This window comes from Coregonus clupeaformis, chromosome 27, assembly GCF_020615455.1.
Source record: "Coregonus clupeaformis isolate EN_2021a chromosome 27, ASM2061545v1, whole genome shotgun sequence".
Lineage (NCBI taxonomy): Eukaryota > Metazoa > Chordata > Actinopteri > Salmoniformes > Salmonidae > Coregonus > Coregonus clupeaformis.
Window position 1 is genome coordinate 28,719,874 of NC_059218.1, and position 16,699 is coordinate 28,736,572.

At 43.6% G+C, this 16,699-nt stretch overlaps 1 protein-coding gene across 3 annotated transcripts in view; it reads left to right on the forward strand.

The window, feature by feature from the left end:
* The window catches only part of LOC121541709 (colorectal mutant cancer protein-like), a 121,892-nt gene that overhangs the window by 67,174 nt on the left and 38,019 nt on the right, over positions 1-16,699 (forward strand). For all 3 annotated transcript variants that reach the window (XM_041850960.2, XM_045208115.1, XM_045208116.1), the window contains 4 exons: positions 7,883-8,089; positions 13,115-13,261; positions 14,786-14,875; positions 15,898-16,046. In XM_041850960.2, the coding sequence (XP_041706894.2) occupies positions 7,883-8,089; positions 13,115-13,261; positions 14,786-14,875; positions 15,898-16,046 (593 nt within the window). The remainder of the gene's footprint in view (positions 1-7,882; positions 8,090-13,114; positions 13,262-14,785; positions 14,876-15,897; positions 16,047-16,699) is intronic.

The following is a 16,699-nucleotide window of genomic DNA, read 5'->3' on the forward strand; positions in this document are numbered from 1 at the left end:
TGGAGTTGGTCCCCCCTTTGCTGCTATAACAGCCTCCACTCTTCTGGGATGGCTTTCCACTAGATGTCGGAACATTGCTGCGGGGACTTGCTTCCATTAAGCCACAAGCATTAGTGAGGTCAGGCACTGATGTTGGGCGATTAGGCCTGGCTCGCAGTTGGTGTTCCAATTCATCCCAAAGGTGTTCGATGGGGATGAGGTCAGGGCTCTGTGCAGGCCAGTCAAGTTCTTCCACACCGATCTCGACAAACCATTTCTGTATGGACCTCGCTTTGTGCACGGGGGCATTGTCATGCTGAAACAGGAAAGGGCCTTTCCCAAACTGTAGCCACAAAGTTGGAAGCACAGAATATTCTAGAATGTCATTGTATGCTGTAGCGTTAAGATTTCCCTTCACTGGCCTAGCCCGAACCATGAAAAACAGCCCCAGACCATTATTCCTCCACCAAACTTTACAGTTGGCACTATACATTGGGCCAGGTAGCGTTCTCCTGGCATCCACCAAACCCAGATTTGTCCATCGGACTGCCAGATGGTGAAGCGTGATTAATCACTCCAGAGAACATGTTTCCACTGCATCGGAGGTCCAATGGCGGCGAGCTTTACACCACTCCAGCCGACACTTGGCATTGCGCATGGTGATTTTAGGCTTGTGTGCGGCTGCTCGGCCATGGAAACCCATTTCATGAAGCTCCCGATGAACAGTTATTTTGCTGACGTTGCTTCCAGAGGCAGTTTGGAACTCGGTAGTGAGTGTTGCAAACGAGGACAGACGATTTTTACGAGTTACGCGCTTCAGAACTCGGCGGTCCCGTTCTGTGAGCTTGTGTGGCCTATCACTTTGCGGCTGAGCCGTTGTTGCTCCTAGATGTTTCCGCTTCACAATAACAGCACTTACAGTTGACCGGGGCAGCTCTAGCAGGGCAAGACTTTGACAAACTGACTCTTTGGAAAGGTGGCATCCTATGACGGTACCACGTTAAAAGTCACTGAGCTCTTCCGTAAAGCCATTCTACTGCCAATGTTTTTATATGGAGATTGTGTGGCTGTGTGCTCGATTTTATACACCTGTCAGCAACGGGTGTGGCTGAAATAGCCAAATCCACTCATTTGAAGGGGTGTCCACATACTTTTGTATATATAGTGTATGTCCTTCGTGTTAAGACTGCTAAAGGCATAACAGACAATCACTATAACTGGCATTCAGTTAGTGACAGTCACAGCCCACTCACTGTAAGGTGGGAGAATGGATTTACTTGGCTTTATGTTATCAGCCTGAATGGACATCCATCACAAACTATTGTGTCAGAGCAGCAATAGAGGACAGATGGAGACATTACTGTAAAGAAAGATAAATCAAGATCCCTATGTTGAACGTTTATTTAGCTATCAATTTCTCCCCCTTTTGTTGGCTGATCACAGTGGACACAACCAGTGCTAATTAATTTTCATGAGGACAGGGGCTTTCTCCTTGGGCTTGAAAGAGAGGAATTCGAGTTGCCTTGTTTCAGTATGAATCTGACCACTTAATCCTAATCCAATTACATTTTGTGGGAAGAAAAATAGACGCCTTCACAGTTCCAGCTGAGAGGCTTAATCCCAAACCGATCCCTCTTTTCTAGACTGAGTGTCCTAATTGTGTCTTTTTTGTAATTTGATAGAAACAAAAATTATCAAGTGAGTATGAGCGGTGGAGCTGATTCCTACACCGACATATCCAGTCCTTTCAGATTTGCGAGGAGTCAGCCAAGGATCTAGTGATGGGTTTGGGATTGGGCCACAGTATCCCATTGTGTGTGGATCCAATCCATTACCATTGACTAAGCCTATAAAAAGAAACAGAGTACCACACAGGCAAATATGTATCTTCTCCCAGGCCATTTGTTGATATTGGGTGTTCATGCGGCACAGACAAGTTTAAGTTACTCCACATGATCCATAGCAGTAGTTGGGCTTATAACACCGTTTCGATTCAGTTGATAAAGCCGATCCAGACCTCATACAGAGGGAGAGCAGAGGCGCTGTACTTTATATGATATAGAGCCCATAGACACTATGCCGTCTTAAACCCAACAGCTACCATGAAGGTTCCAGTTTAAGAGAGTATGAAATACACATGTCAAGCATTTGAGTGTTTAAAATGCAGTAGTGGTGCTTGGGTAAAATCACTGGGGAAGCCAATGTGTTGTGATAACTGCATTGTTTTCTCTATAACCTGTTAGTTCATATGCTTTGCCACTGTGATATATAGGCCTTATGTCGAGACAATAAGAAGACAAAGTGGCAGAATAAATTCAACACCACCTTTGTTTCATCACAAAACCGGAGAGCAACATCTGTCCACAAAGCATATTGCATGTAACAAACAGTTACATGACCTACAGCATGGTCAATCAAGTTAATACTTCCGACATTCTCGGACTACATAACTATTGATTTAGAACCACTGAGAGTTACCGCAAGTCGCAAACAAAACAGGAGCTGCCTCCACTATTCTAGCACCATTTCAACTACAACATTTCATCATCAAATCACTATGCTTAGTCTAATACAGTGACAATTAAAAGATACCAAAAACAATTTAGTCCATTCAACATAAGCTAAATATGATGTGGCTGTCAATTGTACTGATTTCTGTGTGTGCTTGCGTGCAAGTAGAAAAAAACATGTTGACTCACCCTACTAGTAGAGAAACGCCAACGCCATCCTCCTCTCTTTCATGTCGCCAAAACGGTCGATGACTATGTCATACAGTAGGCTACACGCTTTTAGTTTTTGTTGTCCTGGCTAAAATGCTTGCTCGCTAGCCTAACTTCCTTTCATGGGCAATGATGAGCCAGCTAGTTAACATTAACCTACTACATCTAGCTACATATTGAACTTCCATCCTCTCAGGTCAGGGGCACAATGTATGAATTAATGGTTGGATCAGAATCGCCATTATAATCATTGGCCAGTACAGAGAATTAAGTAAAACCACAAGTCCAAATCCCTATCTCCATTCATGGCTAATTTAGGAAAGGGACATTTTTTGCTAGCTAGTCATGGGAGGACAACAACACAACGAGATGCAACAATTAAAGTTATTTCTGTCATTGACGTTTTGGCTTTTGTTGTGATGTGATTGGTGTGAAGCCAAATCCAAACTGGCTTCCCATGACACTTTTTTTTTGTTGGTGCGCCTGGACCATTCACAGTTGAGCTCACTCAGTTTAGCTCAACTCTGATTGGCTTTTTTTTATCAATGGAGGCCAAATGCTCGCTAGCATTCAATGCTATGGGCGGCAACAATATCATGCTCTTTTTGACCAGACAGCATCAGATAAATGGGCTAAACTATACAGAGACAGAGGGGCGCTGTTTCGCTTACTCTGAGATACAGTCTCCTGAGTGGCGCCGTGGTCTAAGGCACTGCATCGCAGTGCTAACTGTGCCACTAGAGATCCTGGTTCGAATCCAGGCTCTGTCGCAGCCGGCCGCGACCGGGAGACTCATGGGCGGCACACAATTGGCCCAGCGTCGTCCAGGGTAGGGGAGGGAATGGCCGGCAGGGATGTAGCTCAGTTGATAGAGCATGGCGTTTGCAACGCCAGGGTTGTGGGTTTGATTCCCACGGGGGGCCAGTATAAAAAAAGTATGTATTCACTAACTGTAAGTCGCTCTGTATAAGAGCGTCTGCTAAATGACTAAAATGTAAATGTAAAAAAATTCAGCCTCAAATTGAAGGAATATTATAAAACACAGATTACACAATTTTTTCTTGTTTTTCTTGGTGAATGTTTTGGTTTCCCTTGGCATCCATGAATACACCCCACTGTTAAAATGATTTATTGTGGTGAATTCAGGACACACTCGGCTAATTGGGGGCATTTCAGTGCATTTTCAAATCAGTTCCAGATTTCAAATGTTCTTCGTAAAAAATTGTCTAGGCCTATATTAAATATCAACCCTCAAATGTACATTACTGTAAAAAAAAGTATTAGTTCAAGGCAGTATTAGGTTGCAGTAGTATATTCCAGAAATAGAGACTATACGGTACAGTACCACTCATCTCAGTATCTCTGTGGCTTAGCCATGCTGGGGTAGACTTATCTGTTCATTTAGAGGTTAAATTGGAGAGTTAGTGCTGGTATGGAGTGATTTCAGTGCCAACAGAAATTGTATTTCATTTTGAATTTGTATTAGGATATTGAATTTCAATGTAATATTTTTGAATTTGTAATGCACAAATTGAATACTTAAATTCATAAATTGAATTTTTATTTCATGATTTGAAACTGAATTGAATGAATATTGCATTGTTTTAAAGTCAATATTTATATATTCAGTTTCAATATGATATATATTGCATTCATTGTCTATGTATCAAGTTTACAAACTATTATTGGAAGTTTATCAAAGTTTCAAAAATTCAACTTTTCAGATGCATTCAGATTCAGTTTTTCGAATTCAGTTCTCTAAATTCAGATTCAAAACCAGAGACAACATCCTGGTACTTTGCCGGCCAGGTATGATAGAGAAGAACAGATCGAATAAAGCACTCTCTGTGGTAAACAGAAGCTTCTGGCGGTTTCTGAAGCCAATGTGGCATGTTGAATTTAGGCTATCCTTAGAAGGGCTATGATAGGGCTATTGAACAACATTTCTCCCTTCTAACATGTCCTGCGCAGCCTTTGAGGGCAACAGAAGGCACATCCATGTTCCCGAGAGTCTAAACTTTCAGGAATGGGGTCATAATGTCTAGAGCCATATTCAATGGAAGAAAATAAATTGAACATGCCACTGCCAGAAGCTTCTGTTTACCACAGAGAGTGCTTTATTCGATCTGTGTGTCCTCGATCATACCTGGCTGGCAAAGTACCAGGATGTTATCTCTGGATTTGAATCTGAATTTAGAGAACTGAATTTGAAAACTGAATCTGAATGCATCCGAGAAGTTGAATATATGAAACTTTGATAAACAGACCCCTTCCCTTTTCCCACATTTTGTTACATTACAGACTTATTCAAAAATTGATTAAATAACATTTTTTCCTCATCAACCTACACACAATACCCCATAATGACAAAGCGAAAACAGATTCTTAGATGTTTAAAAAAAAATGTATTAAAAAACAGAAATACCTTATTTACCCAAGTATTCAGACCCTTTGCTATGAGACTCGAAATTGAGCTCAGGTGCATCCTGTTTCCATTGATCATCCTTGAGATGTTTCTACAACTTGATTGGAGTCCACCTGTGGTAAATTCAATTGATTTGGAAATTATTTGGAAAGGCACAAGCCTGTATATATGAAGGTCCCACAGTTGACAGTGCACGTCAGAGCAAAAACCAAGCCATAAGGTCGAAGGAATTGTCCATAGAGCTCCGAGATGACAGGATTGTGTCGAGGCACAGATCTGGGGAAGGATACCAAAACATTTCTGCTGCATTGAAGGTCCCTAAGACCACAGTCGCCTCCATCATCCTTAAATGGAAGAAGTTTGGAACCACCAAGACTTTTCCTAGAGCTGGCCGCCCGGCCAAACTGAGCAACCGGAGGAGAAGGGCCTTGGTCAGGGAGATGGTCACTCTGACAGAGCTCCAGAGTTCCTCTGTGGAGATGGGAGAACCTTCCAGAAGGACAACCATCTCTGCAGCACTTCACCAATCTGGCTTTTATGGTAGAGTGTCCAGACGGAAGCCACTCCTCAGTAAAAGGCACATGACAGCCCACTTTGAGTTTGCCAAAAGGCACCTAAAGACTCTCACCATGAGAAACAAGATTATCTGGTCTGATGAAACCAAGATTGAACTCTTTGACCTGAATGCCAAGCGTCACATCTGGAGGAAACGTGAAGCATGGTGGTGGCAGCATCATGCTGTGGGGATGTTTTTCAGCGGCAGGGACTGGGAGACTAGTCAGAGATGAACGGAGCAAAATACAGAGCTCCTTGATGAAAACCTGCTCCAGAGTGCTCAGGACCTCAGACTCGGGCGAAGGTTCACCTTCCAACATGACAACGACCCTAAGCACACAGCCAAGACAACGAAGGAGTGGCTTCGGGACAGGTCTCTGAATGTCCTTGAGTGGCCCAGCCAGAGTGGCCCGGCCAGAACCCAATCGAACATCTCTGGAGAGACCTGAAAATAGCTGTGCAGCGACGCTCCCCATCCAACCTGACAGAGCTTGAGAGGATCTGCAGTGAAGAATGGGAGGAACTCCCCAAATACAGGTGTGCCAAGCTTGTAGCGTCATACACAAGAAGACTCGAGGCTGTAATCGCTGCCAAAGGTGCTTCAACAAAGTGCTGAGGAAAGGGTCTGAATACTTATGTAAATGTGATGCTTCAGTTTTTTATTTTTTTATAAATTTGCTAAAATGTGGAAAAAGTCAAGGGGTCTAAATTCTTTCCGAATGCACTGTATACAGATCCTTCAGATAGTATTCATACCCATGACCTATAACACATGTTGTTGTGTTACAGCCTGAATTTAAAATGGATTAATTTAATAAAAAATGGCACTGAAAATACTCAATTCAATTGAATTTTATAACTAAATGCAATATTTATTCAATTCAGTTTCAAATCACGAAATACAAGTTCAAATGATGAATTCTATGATTCAATTTGTGCATTACAAATTCCAAAATATTAAATTCCATTACAATATCCTAATACAAATGCAAAATTATCGCTCAATACCTGGCCTGGTGTGAGATCTACAGCAGTCGATGAGACTTGGGATTTCAAGTTCATTCCATTTCCTTCGGTGTTTAAACCAATTGCCTCTTACTCAATCCCCCCCTCTCCTGCTCTCTCTCTATCGCTCTCGCCCTCTCGCTCTGTCTGGGAGCTGAGAGGGAGATGGATGGATGGAGGGATAAGAGAGATTGACTCTCTGGGGTGTGGAGGAGATAAAGGCGTGACTCAAGCCTGTCTCTAAGCCCACTACAAGCCTATGAATCACTCTAGCATCAGAGATGAGGATCTGTAGAGACAGACATGATCATAGACGCTAACCCTCTGCCATATCTCACACGTTCATACGTATGCACGCACATACACACACAGTTATACACTCTAAAATATGGGCACTTTGGGAGATCAGGGGTTTCTTCCACTAGATAGAAAAAGGAAAAAGACACATGTACATAAATCATCGTCTTGGGTGCTTGTTCTACTCATGTAAATTGAGACGCGTGATGGACTACACTACCCACAAATTATAAACATAAAAATTGAACCGCTATGTAGGGGAAAATCCTGTGCAAAAACGAATGTGCCTGACATGTTAGATTTTCTTGGTCTCACTTTTGTTTTGTCTCCCTGTTTAGTTTTTCTCATATCATTTTCTTGTCTCTTTCTTGGGGCTACTACTGTCACGATCGTCGTAAGCAACGGACCAAGGCGCAGCGTGATATGCGTACATCTTTTAATGAGTACTTTATACACTACAACAAAACGATACGTGAAGTCCTAAGGTTAACAAACACAAACCTCTCCGGAACAAGATCCCACAAATGACAAGTGCAAAACAGGCTGCCTAAGTATGGTTCCCAATCAGAGACAACGAGCCACAGCTGTCTCTGATTGGGAACCACCCTGGCCAACATAGAAATAAACGATCTAGAAAGAAACACATAGAAAACAAAACATAGACACTACACACCCTGGCTCAACATTTAAGAGTCCCCAGAGCCAGGACGTGACAACTACAAGGTACCAAATTGTTATTTTTTGTGATGCCAATTTCAATGAGTCCCAGAGAATCCACAGTCATTCACATTTGGTTAGTAGAATTGTTACCGTGTAATCTCAATCTCAACACCCTATACATACGGCACTGTAAAATGGCGTGCCATAAAATAACGTTCCCCCTCTTTCCTCCTTCCCCCAGACGGTGGAGGAGATCGAGGGAGCCCTCGGACGGGACTTCTACCCCAGCCTGTCGGAGGAGCGGATGCACTGGGAGAAGGAGCTGGCCGGCCTGAGGGAAGAGAACGAGAGCCTGACGGCCATGCTGTGCTCCAAGGAGGAGGATCTGAACCGCACCAAGGCCACCACGAACGCCATCCGGGAGGAACGTGACCGCCTGAGACGACGGGTCAGTCAGCTGGGTCCCGTTATTATGATTTTTTACATTTTCTGTCATCTGGTTTATGGGTTTTGTGCGTTTTCTGTGTACCTTTTTGAGCCTTTCCACGTGACTGTGTTGGTGGCTGACAGACTGGGGTGCATCGTTGCTTAATATTACTAAGTCAGGTTTACATTCATTTTGGTTGAATCTGACCCGTAGCAGTCAGTACATAGAAAGGTATCTAGTGAGGTGGAAGGTAGAAAGAAGACTCAACAATGCAATGTACATGTATTTTTTATTAGATCCCAAAAAAGTTGTGAGAACTTGACCCTGTTGCCAAATCTCCAGTAAATGTGTCCTAGTGTGAACCTGTTCTAGGTAGAGAACTAAGACTGTAAAAAAAATCTCTGCACAGAATGCGCTAAGCTGTAATTATGGTCCACCATGTCCGTTTGATTGAACGATCTGCGGAGATCGGTTCAAATATAGACATGTTCTCTGATGCCTTGTCGCTAGGCCACTGCATTGACAGACACTCGCACGTACCATTTCTAATTCCAGCAAGTTTATTCAGGGAGGTCTGAAGGAGAAGAAGACATTACTGGGCACGAGTGGCCAGACACATGTATTTATCCTTGCTCCTGCAAGAATGAACCCTTTGAATTTTCCAGCTGCAAACTGAGTTCTGCTTTCTGAACCAAACGATGGTGCGCCGGTTAGGGCGGCCGTCTGAATCAATACGTTGAGCACTTTTAGACACATAATCAAATCTGGTGTCCTCCCAAGGCTTGCTGAAGCTAGTTAGGACCGTAATATGATTAGACTGCGAGATGTATCGAGCTAAAAACGGTCAGGCCGACCTAACCAGCCTCACTAATTCTAGTGGGTCCTCAGAAAGGAGACCCAGACGCAGCAGAAAAAGCATCCCAGCTCAGCTCAGAGCACTCGTTCCTCCCACCCTCTCAATTTCTCCTCTCCTCTTTCCTCTAATGAAATCTGACCGTTTTGCAGACTAATTGGACAAATGCATTGCGTTGCTGTTTCAATGTGGGGCTCCTTAAAGGATTTGCTATGCACACACCGGTGTGTCCTTGGGGGCCCGCTTCCTCCTGCTCAGCCTTTTAAAATATGGATTCCCCCTCATTTGAGACTCAAGGTCCGAATACGATCTTAACTTTCCTTCCCTATGCTTTTACCTTCCATTTGAAGGACAGGTATTTACTGTGGTAGTAAGCATCTGTTACACCTTTTACAGTACCGGTACTGTATGTGTGTAGTCCACATAATTCAGCTGTGTCAGCAGTTTGTTTACGATACAAAAGAGCCTTGACTTTTAAGTCCAGAGGCAGACCTCTATATATTGGCATGTCATTGTAAGCTTTTACAATGCACTCCACTCATAATAAGAATCACTGATATGTTGGAATCAACCACTTCCAGTGAAACACCACAGCACAAGGCAGTGTATACTGAAGAAAAATATAAACGCAACATCTTAAGTGTTGGTCCCATGTTTCATGAGCTGAAATAAAAGATCCCAGAAATGTTCCATACGCACAAAAAGCGTATTTCTGTCAAATTTTGTGCACAAATTTGTTTACATCACTGTTGGTGAGCATTTCTCCTTTGACAAGATAATCCATCCACCTGACATTTGTGGCATATGAAGAAGCTGATTAAACAGCATGATCATTACACAGGTGCACCTTGTGCTGGGGACAATAAAAGGCCACTCTAAAATGTGCTGTTTTGTCACACAACACAATGCCATATATGTCTCAAGTTTTGAGAGAGCATGCAATTGGCATGCTGACTGCAGGAATGTCCACCAGAGTTGTTGCCAGAGAATGTAATGTTAATTTCTCTGCCATAAGATAATTTGACAGTACGTCCAACAAGTCTCACAACCACAGACCACGTGTAACCACGCCAGCCCAGGACCTTCACTTCCGGCTTCTTCACCTGCGGGATTGTCTGAGACCTGCCACCCGGACAGTTTATGAAACTGAGGAGTATTTCTGTCTGTAATAAAGGTCTTTGTGGGGAAAAACTAATTCTGATTGGCTGGGCCTGGCTCCGCAATGGCTGGACCTGGCTCCCAAGTGGGTGTGCCTATGCCCTCCCAGGCCAACCCATGGCTGTGCCCCTTCCCAGTCATGTGAAATCCATAGATTAGGGTCTAATTAACTTATTTCAATTGACTGATTTCCTTAAATGAACTGTAACTCAGTCAAATCGTTCAAATTGTTGCATGTTGCGTTTATATTTTTGTTCAGTATACTAGAACTGTCCTGGACAGATGTGCATGTGAAAAGCATGTGCATATGAGTCAAACAAAGTCTTCGATTTATATACTGGCCAGAACCGAACAGAACCAGAATCATTTTCTTTGCAGTTTCTTTTCTCAGGGATCATGAAGGAGACAGCTGGCTAGAGGACTAGTTCATGATGGCACAGTCGCAGTCTTCTCTGTGTCCTTTGGCAGCACATGGCAGCCATGTGGCTTTTTTCAGACCTACGGCTCCCAGGGAGTTTGTCAGGAGAGGAGAGCAGGAAAAACAGCAGTGTTCAAAGTCATGGCCAAGCTCTCTCGCGCGCGCTCTCTCTCGCTCTCTCCTACACCCTCTCTTTCTCGCTCTCTCCCTCCTACACCCTCCCTCTCTCACGCTCTCTCCTACACCCTCTCTCTCCCTCTTACACCCTCTCTCTCCCTCCTACACCCTCCCTCTCTCTCGCTCTCTCCTACACCCTCTCTCTCCCTCCTACAGCCTCTCTCTCCTACACCCGCTCTCTTTCTGTCTCTCTCTCACACACTCTTTCTGTCATACACCTCTCTTTCTGTCTCTCTCTCACACACACCCTTTCTGTCATACACCTCTTTCTTTCTCTCCCTCCCTTTCTCCTACACTCAATTCAATTCAAGGGGCTTTATTGGCATGGGAAACATGTTTACATTGCCAAAGCAAGTGAAATGGATGAACAAAAGTGAAATAAACAATACAAAGTGAACAGTAAATATTACACTCACACAGTTCCAAAAGAATAAAGACATTTCAAATGTCATATTATGTCTATATACAGTGTTTAACGATGTGCAAATAGTTAAAGTACAAAAGGGAAAATAAATAAACATCTCAATGTGGGTTGTATTTACAATGGTGTTTGTTCTTCACTGGTTGCCCTTTTCTTGTGGGAACAGGTCACAAATCTTGCTGCTGTGATTGCACACTGTGGTATTTCACCCAATAGATATGGGAGTTTATCAAAATTGGATTTGTTTTCGAATTCTTTGTGGGTCTGTGTAATCTGAGGGAAATATGTGTCTCTAATATGGTCATACATTTGGTAGAGGTTAGGAAGTGCAGCTCAGTTTCTACCTCATTTTGTGGCCAGTGTGCACATAGCCTGTCTTCTCTTGAGAGCCAGGTCTGCCTACGGTGACCTTTCTCAATAGCAAGGCTATGCTCACTGAGTCTGTACATAGTCAAAGCTTTCCTACATTTTGGGTCAGTCACAGTGGTCAGGTATTCTGCCACTGTACTCTCTGTTTAGGGCCAAATAGCATTCTAGTTTGCTCATTTTTTTGTTAATTCTTTCCAATGTGTCAAGTAATTATCTTAGTTTTCTCACGATTTGGTTGGGTCTAATTGTGTTGCTGTCGTGGGGCTCTGTGGGGTCTGTTTGTGAACTGGACCAGCTTGCTTAGGGGACTCTTCTCCACTCTCTCTCTCTCTCTGTTTCTCTCTCCCTCTCTCCTACACCCTCTCTATCCTTCCTCTGTCCCTGCTCTCCCTCTCTCATTCCCAGTGTCTGCTTCACTGTCAACCTTTCCCCACTCTCCTCCTCACCCCCCTCTCTCTGTCACTCACTTTCTCTTATCTGTCTCTGAAAGTCTCCTCTCCCCTGGCGTCCATAGGGAAATAGAGGTGGGGAAAATCTGTTCTCGCAGTCTGGCTGGCGGAGGCAGAGACAGAGTTAGAGGCAGATGCAAGCTAATCGCCTCAGCTGTTTTCCAGGCCAGTATGTCTGCCTCTAGAGGAAGCCTGATTTACACACCAGACCATACATTTGTGCTGACATGTACTGATGTTTGTGCAGATTGTTAAAATGATGTAGATCGATATACCTGTGCCTATAATACCACATGTATGTATACAATGTAAAGGTTCGCCTATATTGTTGACAACATGCAGGTAGCTAACATGATTTAGACTTCTTGTCATGTGTATTCAGCTATCCAGTGCTGCCAACAACTCGTCAGTTGCTGACTGTTTGTGGGTATATATTGTGGTGTCACTGTGTGTACAATGGGTGCTGTATAAAGCACAAAAGGCCATTGTATCCAAAACCAAGTTTGCTGAGTTTTCACTGTTTATACAGTATTTTCATGGCCCAGGGTTCAAACTAATGTTATTTCTTTTCCACACTTTTCCTGGCAGAGGAAGCTCTCTCCCTCTGACACATACACACACCTCAACATACATGCACGCACACAACCACACACACACCTGGAGCCTAAACTGCTTTGGGTTGTGAAGAGGTAACAACATATAAACAACAGCATGTGGATTTTGTATACAAGCTGCAAGCATAATACAGACAAATCCAAGCTTGCATACAAATTCATTGCTAGACCTGGCAAGCCTTTACATGAGCTTTCTGATGCTTAATATAGAGTGAGAGGAGAAGCCTGTCAGCAGTGGAGCGACTCAAGTACCCCGTTGCCTCTGCATTCATGACATCATCACTGTCCCAAAATTCCTGCCTTTGCCCACTGCTCTAAAGAGATGAGATGGATCCTCACATTGTCTAAAACTGGAGCAAGAAGTGGTTAAAGTCCTTTGTAAATCCTCTATATGATGAAGTCATAAGCAGTTGTGTGTGTTTTCAGCAGGTCTGGGTGTTATTTATGTTTTATTCATGTTATTTTCATGTGATTTGCCATGCCCATGAACCCCAGCTTATGTGTGTCTTTGTGTCCCATATAATTAAATAGAACACAGTCACAATTAAATAGTAATATAATGTGTCTCTATGGTGTCTTCTCCCCAGGTGCGGGAGCTGCAGACGCGTCTCCAGAGCTCCCAGCCTGCAGGCCTGTCCAGCCCTGGGCGTCTCACCCCCGCCTCCCGCCCCATCAACCCCAGCACTGGGGAACTCAGCACCAGCAGCAGCAGTAACGATATACCTGTGGCCAAGGTAGAACACACACACACACACACACACACACACACACTATGACGTGCATAGTAAGGTACAAAAAAACCGCATGTTATGCATGTCGAAGTACATTAAAGGGTTAAGACCTCACACGGTCTTGAGTAATAGAATTGAAGAAATGGAATATCGTACATTCATGAGGTAATGCAATGTCTCTCTGGAATGGCCAAGGAAAAACATTTTGTCATCGTTTACATTTTTCACTCTCTCTATCACTTGAATGACACATACACACACTAATCAGCGTACTAGCCTTGGGCTTGTCCAGTCAGAGAGGGACAGTGGTAATCAGAGGCAACCATTCGCTCTTCCACTCTCCCGTGTGTGTCCTTGACATTGAGCCTCAGAGGGAATACAATACATTAGAGCAGTGGACCTTTTCTGAGCCGAGATCACTTTCTGAGTCAAAATGAAGGCCGAGATCTACCGCTCAGATTTTATTTTAATTTTTTACTTGACTTCAAAAACGTAAGCCTATGCAACATTAACCTATTAAAAACAGTTCTGTAGAAATTAAGTTTGTAGTAGGCTATATGCCCAATACATTATGCAATGTTTGAATTGCCCTGCCAATGTTGTTCTTCTCAGACATTAAAAAAGTATATTTCAAAACTTGGTTTACGATCACACTGGTAATAGATCATCATTTGTTGTATTATTTGTGAGGCACAGCTGAGTGAACATAAATTGAAATAATGTGCTTTCTTTATTTTACTGGACTGATTGTGCCTGCATCTTATGGTCAGTCTTAGCAGAGGGAAAGCATCAGAGGGTCCGCCTCTCACCGTCGGACAGTGCCTCAGCCCTCCCCGCTCCGCTATGACCAAAAAGGGGACACCGTCTTCGCGCTGATGGCGAAACTCGAGTCACACCGCATTATTTCTGCCTCATGCACAAATTCATGTTGCTACTCTTATGACCAGAGAAAATGAAATATTCCTTGATATGAAAAAACACAGCCGCTAAAAATAACAATGCAAGCCTATCGATACACTTTGCTACTCATTCGTTGAAACTGCAGTGTGAGTGGTTAAGCGCATTTCATGGCTTATAAAAGTGGTAAGTAAAATGTTTAACATGAACTCACTCATAAAAACAGCAGGTCTTTGCTGTATTCGTTGACAGTCTCTCTTTAGTCATGGTTTTTGACGTTTTGAAATCACAGTATCAACTTCCTTAGCTGTGCGCTCGAGGAAGCTGCAGACAGACACAGTGATCTGAGCAATCCGATTGGCTAGCGGTAGGCTTATAGGTGCACTTGATTTGCTCTCGGGGCACGCCGAGTAGGCAGAGCTGGTACCTTCAGACACATGAATTTGTTCAAAATGGGAACACTTAGCCTACCCGGCGCACAGGGCAGCTGAAACAAGTGCACCTACTGCCAACAGAGCGAGACAGAAAAAAGTAGCAATGTAAGGCTATATCGTTGGGTTTTTTATAGAAATGTTTCGCAATCGACTAGGAATGCCTTGGAGATCAACCAGTTTGTTGTCTTGTTGCTAGGTGGCAGAGCGGGTGAAGCTGTCTAAAACCAGGTCGGAGTCTTCTTCCACCGAGAGGCCTGTTCTGGGACCAGAGATCAGCAGCATCGGGGTAAGGAGCTACTGGATGCCTATTCAATACTGAAGGCTTTGAGGGGGAAGATGGCAAAGGGTTAAAATAAAGGAAGAGATGGAAGTAGGATAGAGCGAGGGGTAGACAGAGTAAGAGAGAGCGCGACAGTAGGTAGGAGAACATTTCCCTGTAGCAGCTGGCCGATGATAACAGCATCAGCAGAAGTGTCAGAGATAGGTACCTCCAGTATGGTGTGACAGACCTGGTGTAACTCATACCCCACTGCTCTGCTCCCTACCCTCCCCCTGCCACACACAAAGCCCCGTTGAGACTAAAGGTTGACCTGACAACGTCCCCTCGAACAGGGGAACAGGGAGGGGGAAAAAACAACCAACAGACCCAGCTATATAGTTTTATCGCTTTCCTCTTTCAATCCTCTTCTGATGCCCTCTTTTCTCTAGTGCCTCCCTCCCTCTCTCCCTTTCTCTCCCTCTCTTTTTCTATCTCCCTCTCTCCCCTTGGTTTGTGTTCACGTGTGGGTGACGGGAAACCAATCCTAATGATTCCAGGCTTCTCTTTTCCCTGAAAGCTCCGGCCACCAAAATTCTAAACTTCTCCTCTCAATCTTTAGCCAGAACCCATCTGGCCCAAAATAGACTAGAATGAGAGTCAGAGGGAAGAGAGAGAAAGAGAGAGGCAGGCTGTTAGTATTCGTCTGGGACTAGGCTGAGACGGATTATGTAAAGGAATGCAGAGCAGAGTTCAGTCTCTCTCCGTATACAATCTCTTGAAAAATAGTTTGATCTCAATAAGACTAACCTGTATAATTAAAGGTTATAAACTCTGTCTGTATACACTCACTGTGGATTAAGAGAGTGGAGGATCACAAAGAAATGCCCTCAGTCTGTCTGACCCATTGAATTCCCATTGTGTTGTTTTTACATTGTGATTTTGGGCTGCACCTCGACTCACATTGGTTGAAGCGCTGTCTACTCCCCTCCTCCTTAGATCAATGTAAATGTCAGTCTTACCCCCATGTACCCCTGTTCCTCCTCTCCCAGGTGTCCAGTAACGTGGCGGAGCACCTAGCACACTCCCTCCAGGACTGCTCCAACATCCAGGAGATCTTCCAGACCCTATACTCCCATGGATCAGCCATCTCTGAGAACAAGATCAGAGAGTTTGAGGTGGAGACGGAGAGACTTAACAGGTGACACTCAAACCATGTTGCCTGTCACTCATAGCCCTTATCTTCATCTTATAATTAATACTGGTCCATGTTATATTAAAGTAATGCCACCATTAATGCCAAAATGTATACACCAAAATGAATAATGCAGGCATTAGATTTGGATTTCTTTGGGATAAAGAGAAACTTGTTTAATGTACGGTGCATTCGGAAAGTATTCAGACCCCTTGACTTTTTCCACATTTTGTTACATTACAGCCTTATTCTAAAATTGATTAAATAATTGTTTTCCCTCATCAATCTACACACAATACCCCATAATGACAAGGAGAAAACAGGTTTTTAGAATATTTTGCAAATATATAAAAAATGCATAACAGAAATACCTTATTTACATAAGTATTCAGACCCTTTGCTATGAGACTCGAAATTGAGCTCAGGTGCATCCTGTTTCCATTGATCATCCTTGATGTTTCTACAACTTGATTGGAGTCCACCTGTGGTAAATTCAATTGATTGGACATGATTTGGAAAGGCACACACCTGTCTAATATAAGGTCCCACAGTTGACAGTGCATGTCAGAGCAAAAACCATCACCATAATATGCGAGTTGCGAAATCAACGAGGGTCAAGGGTTGGGACGGAGGAAATGGCGACTGTGCTTGAATCTGTA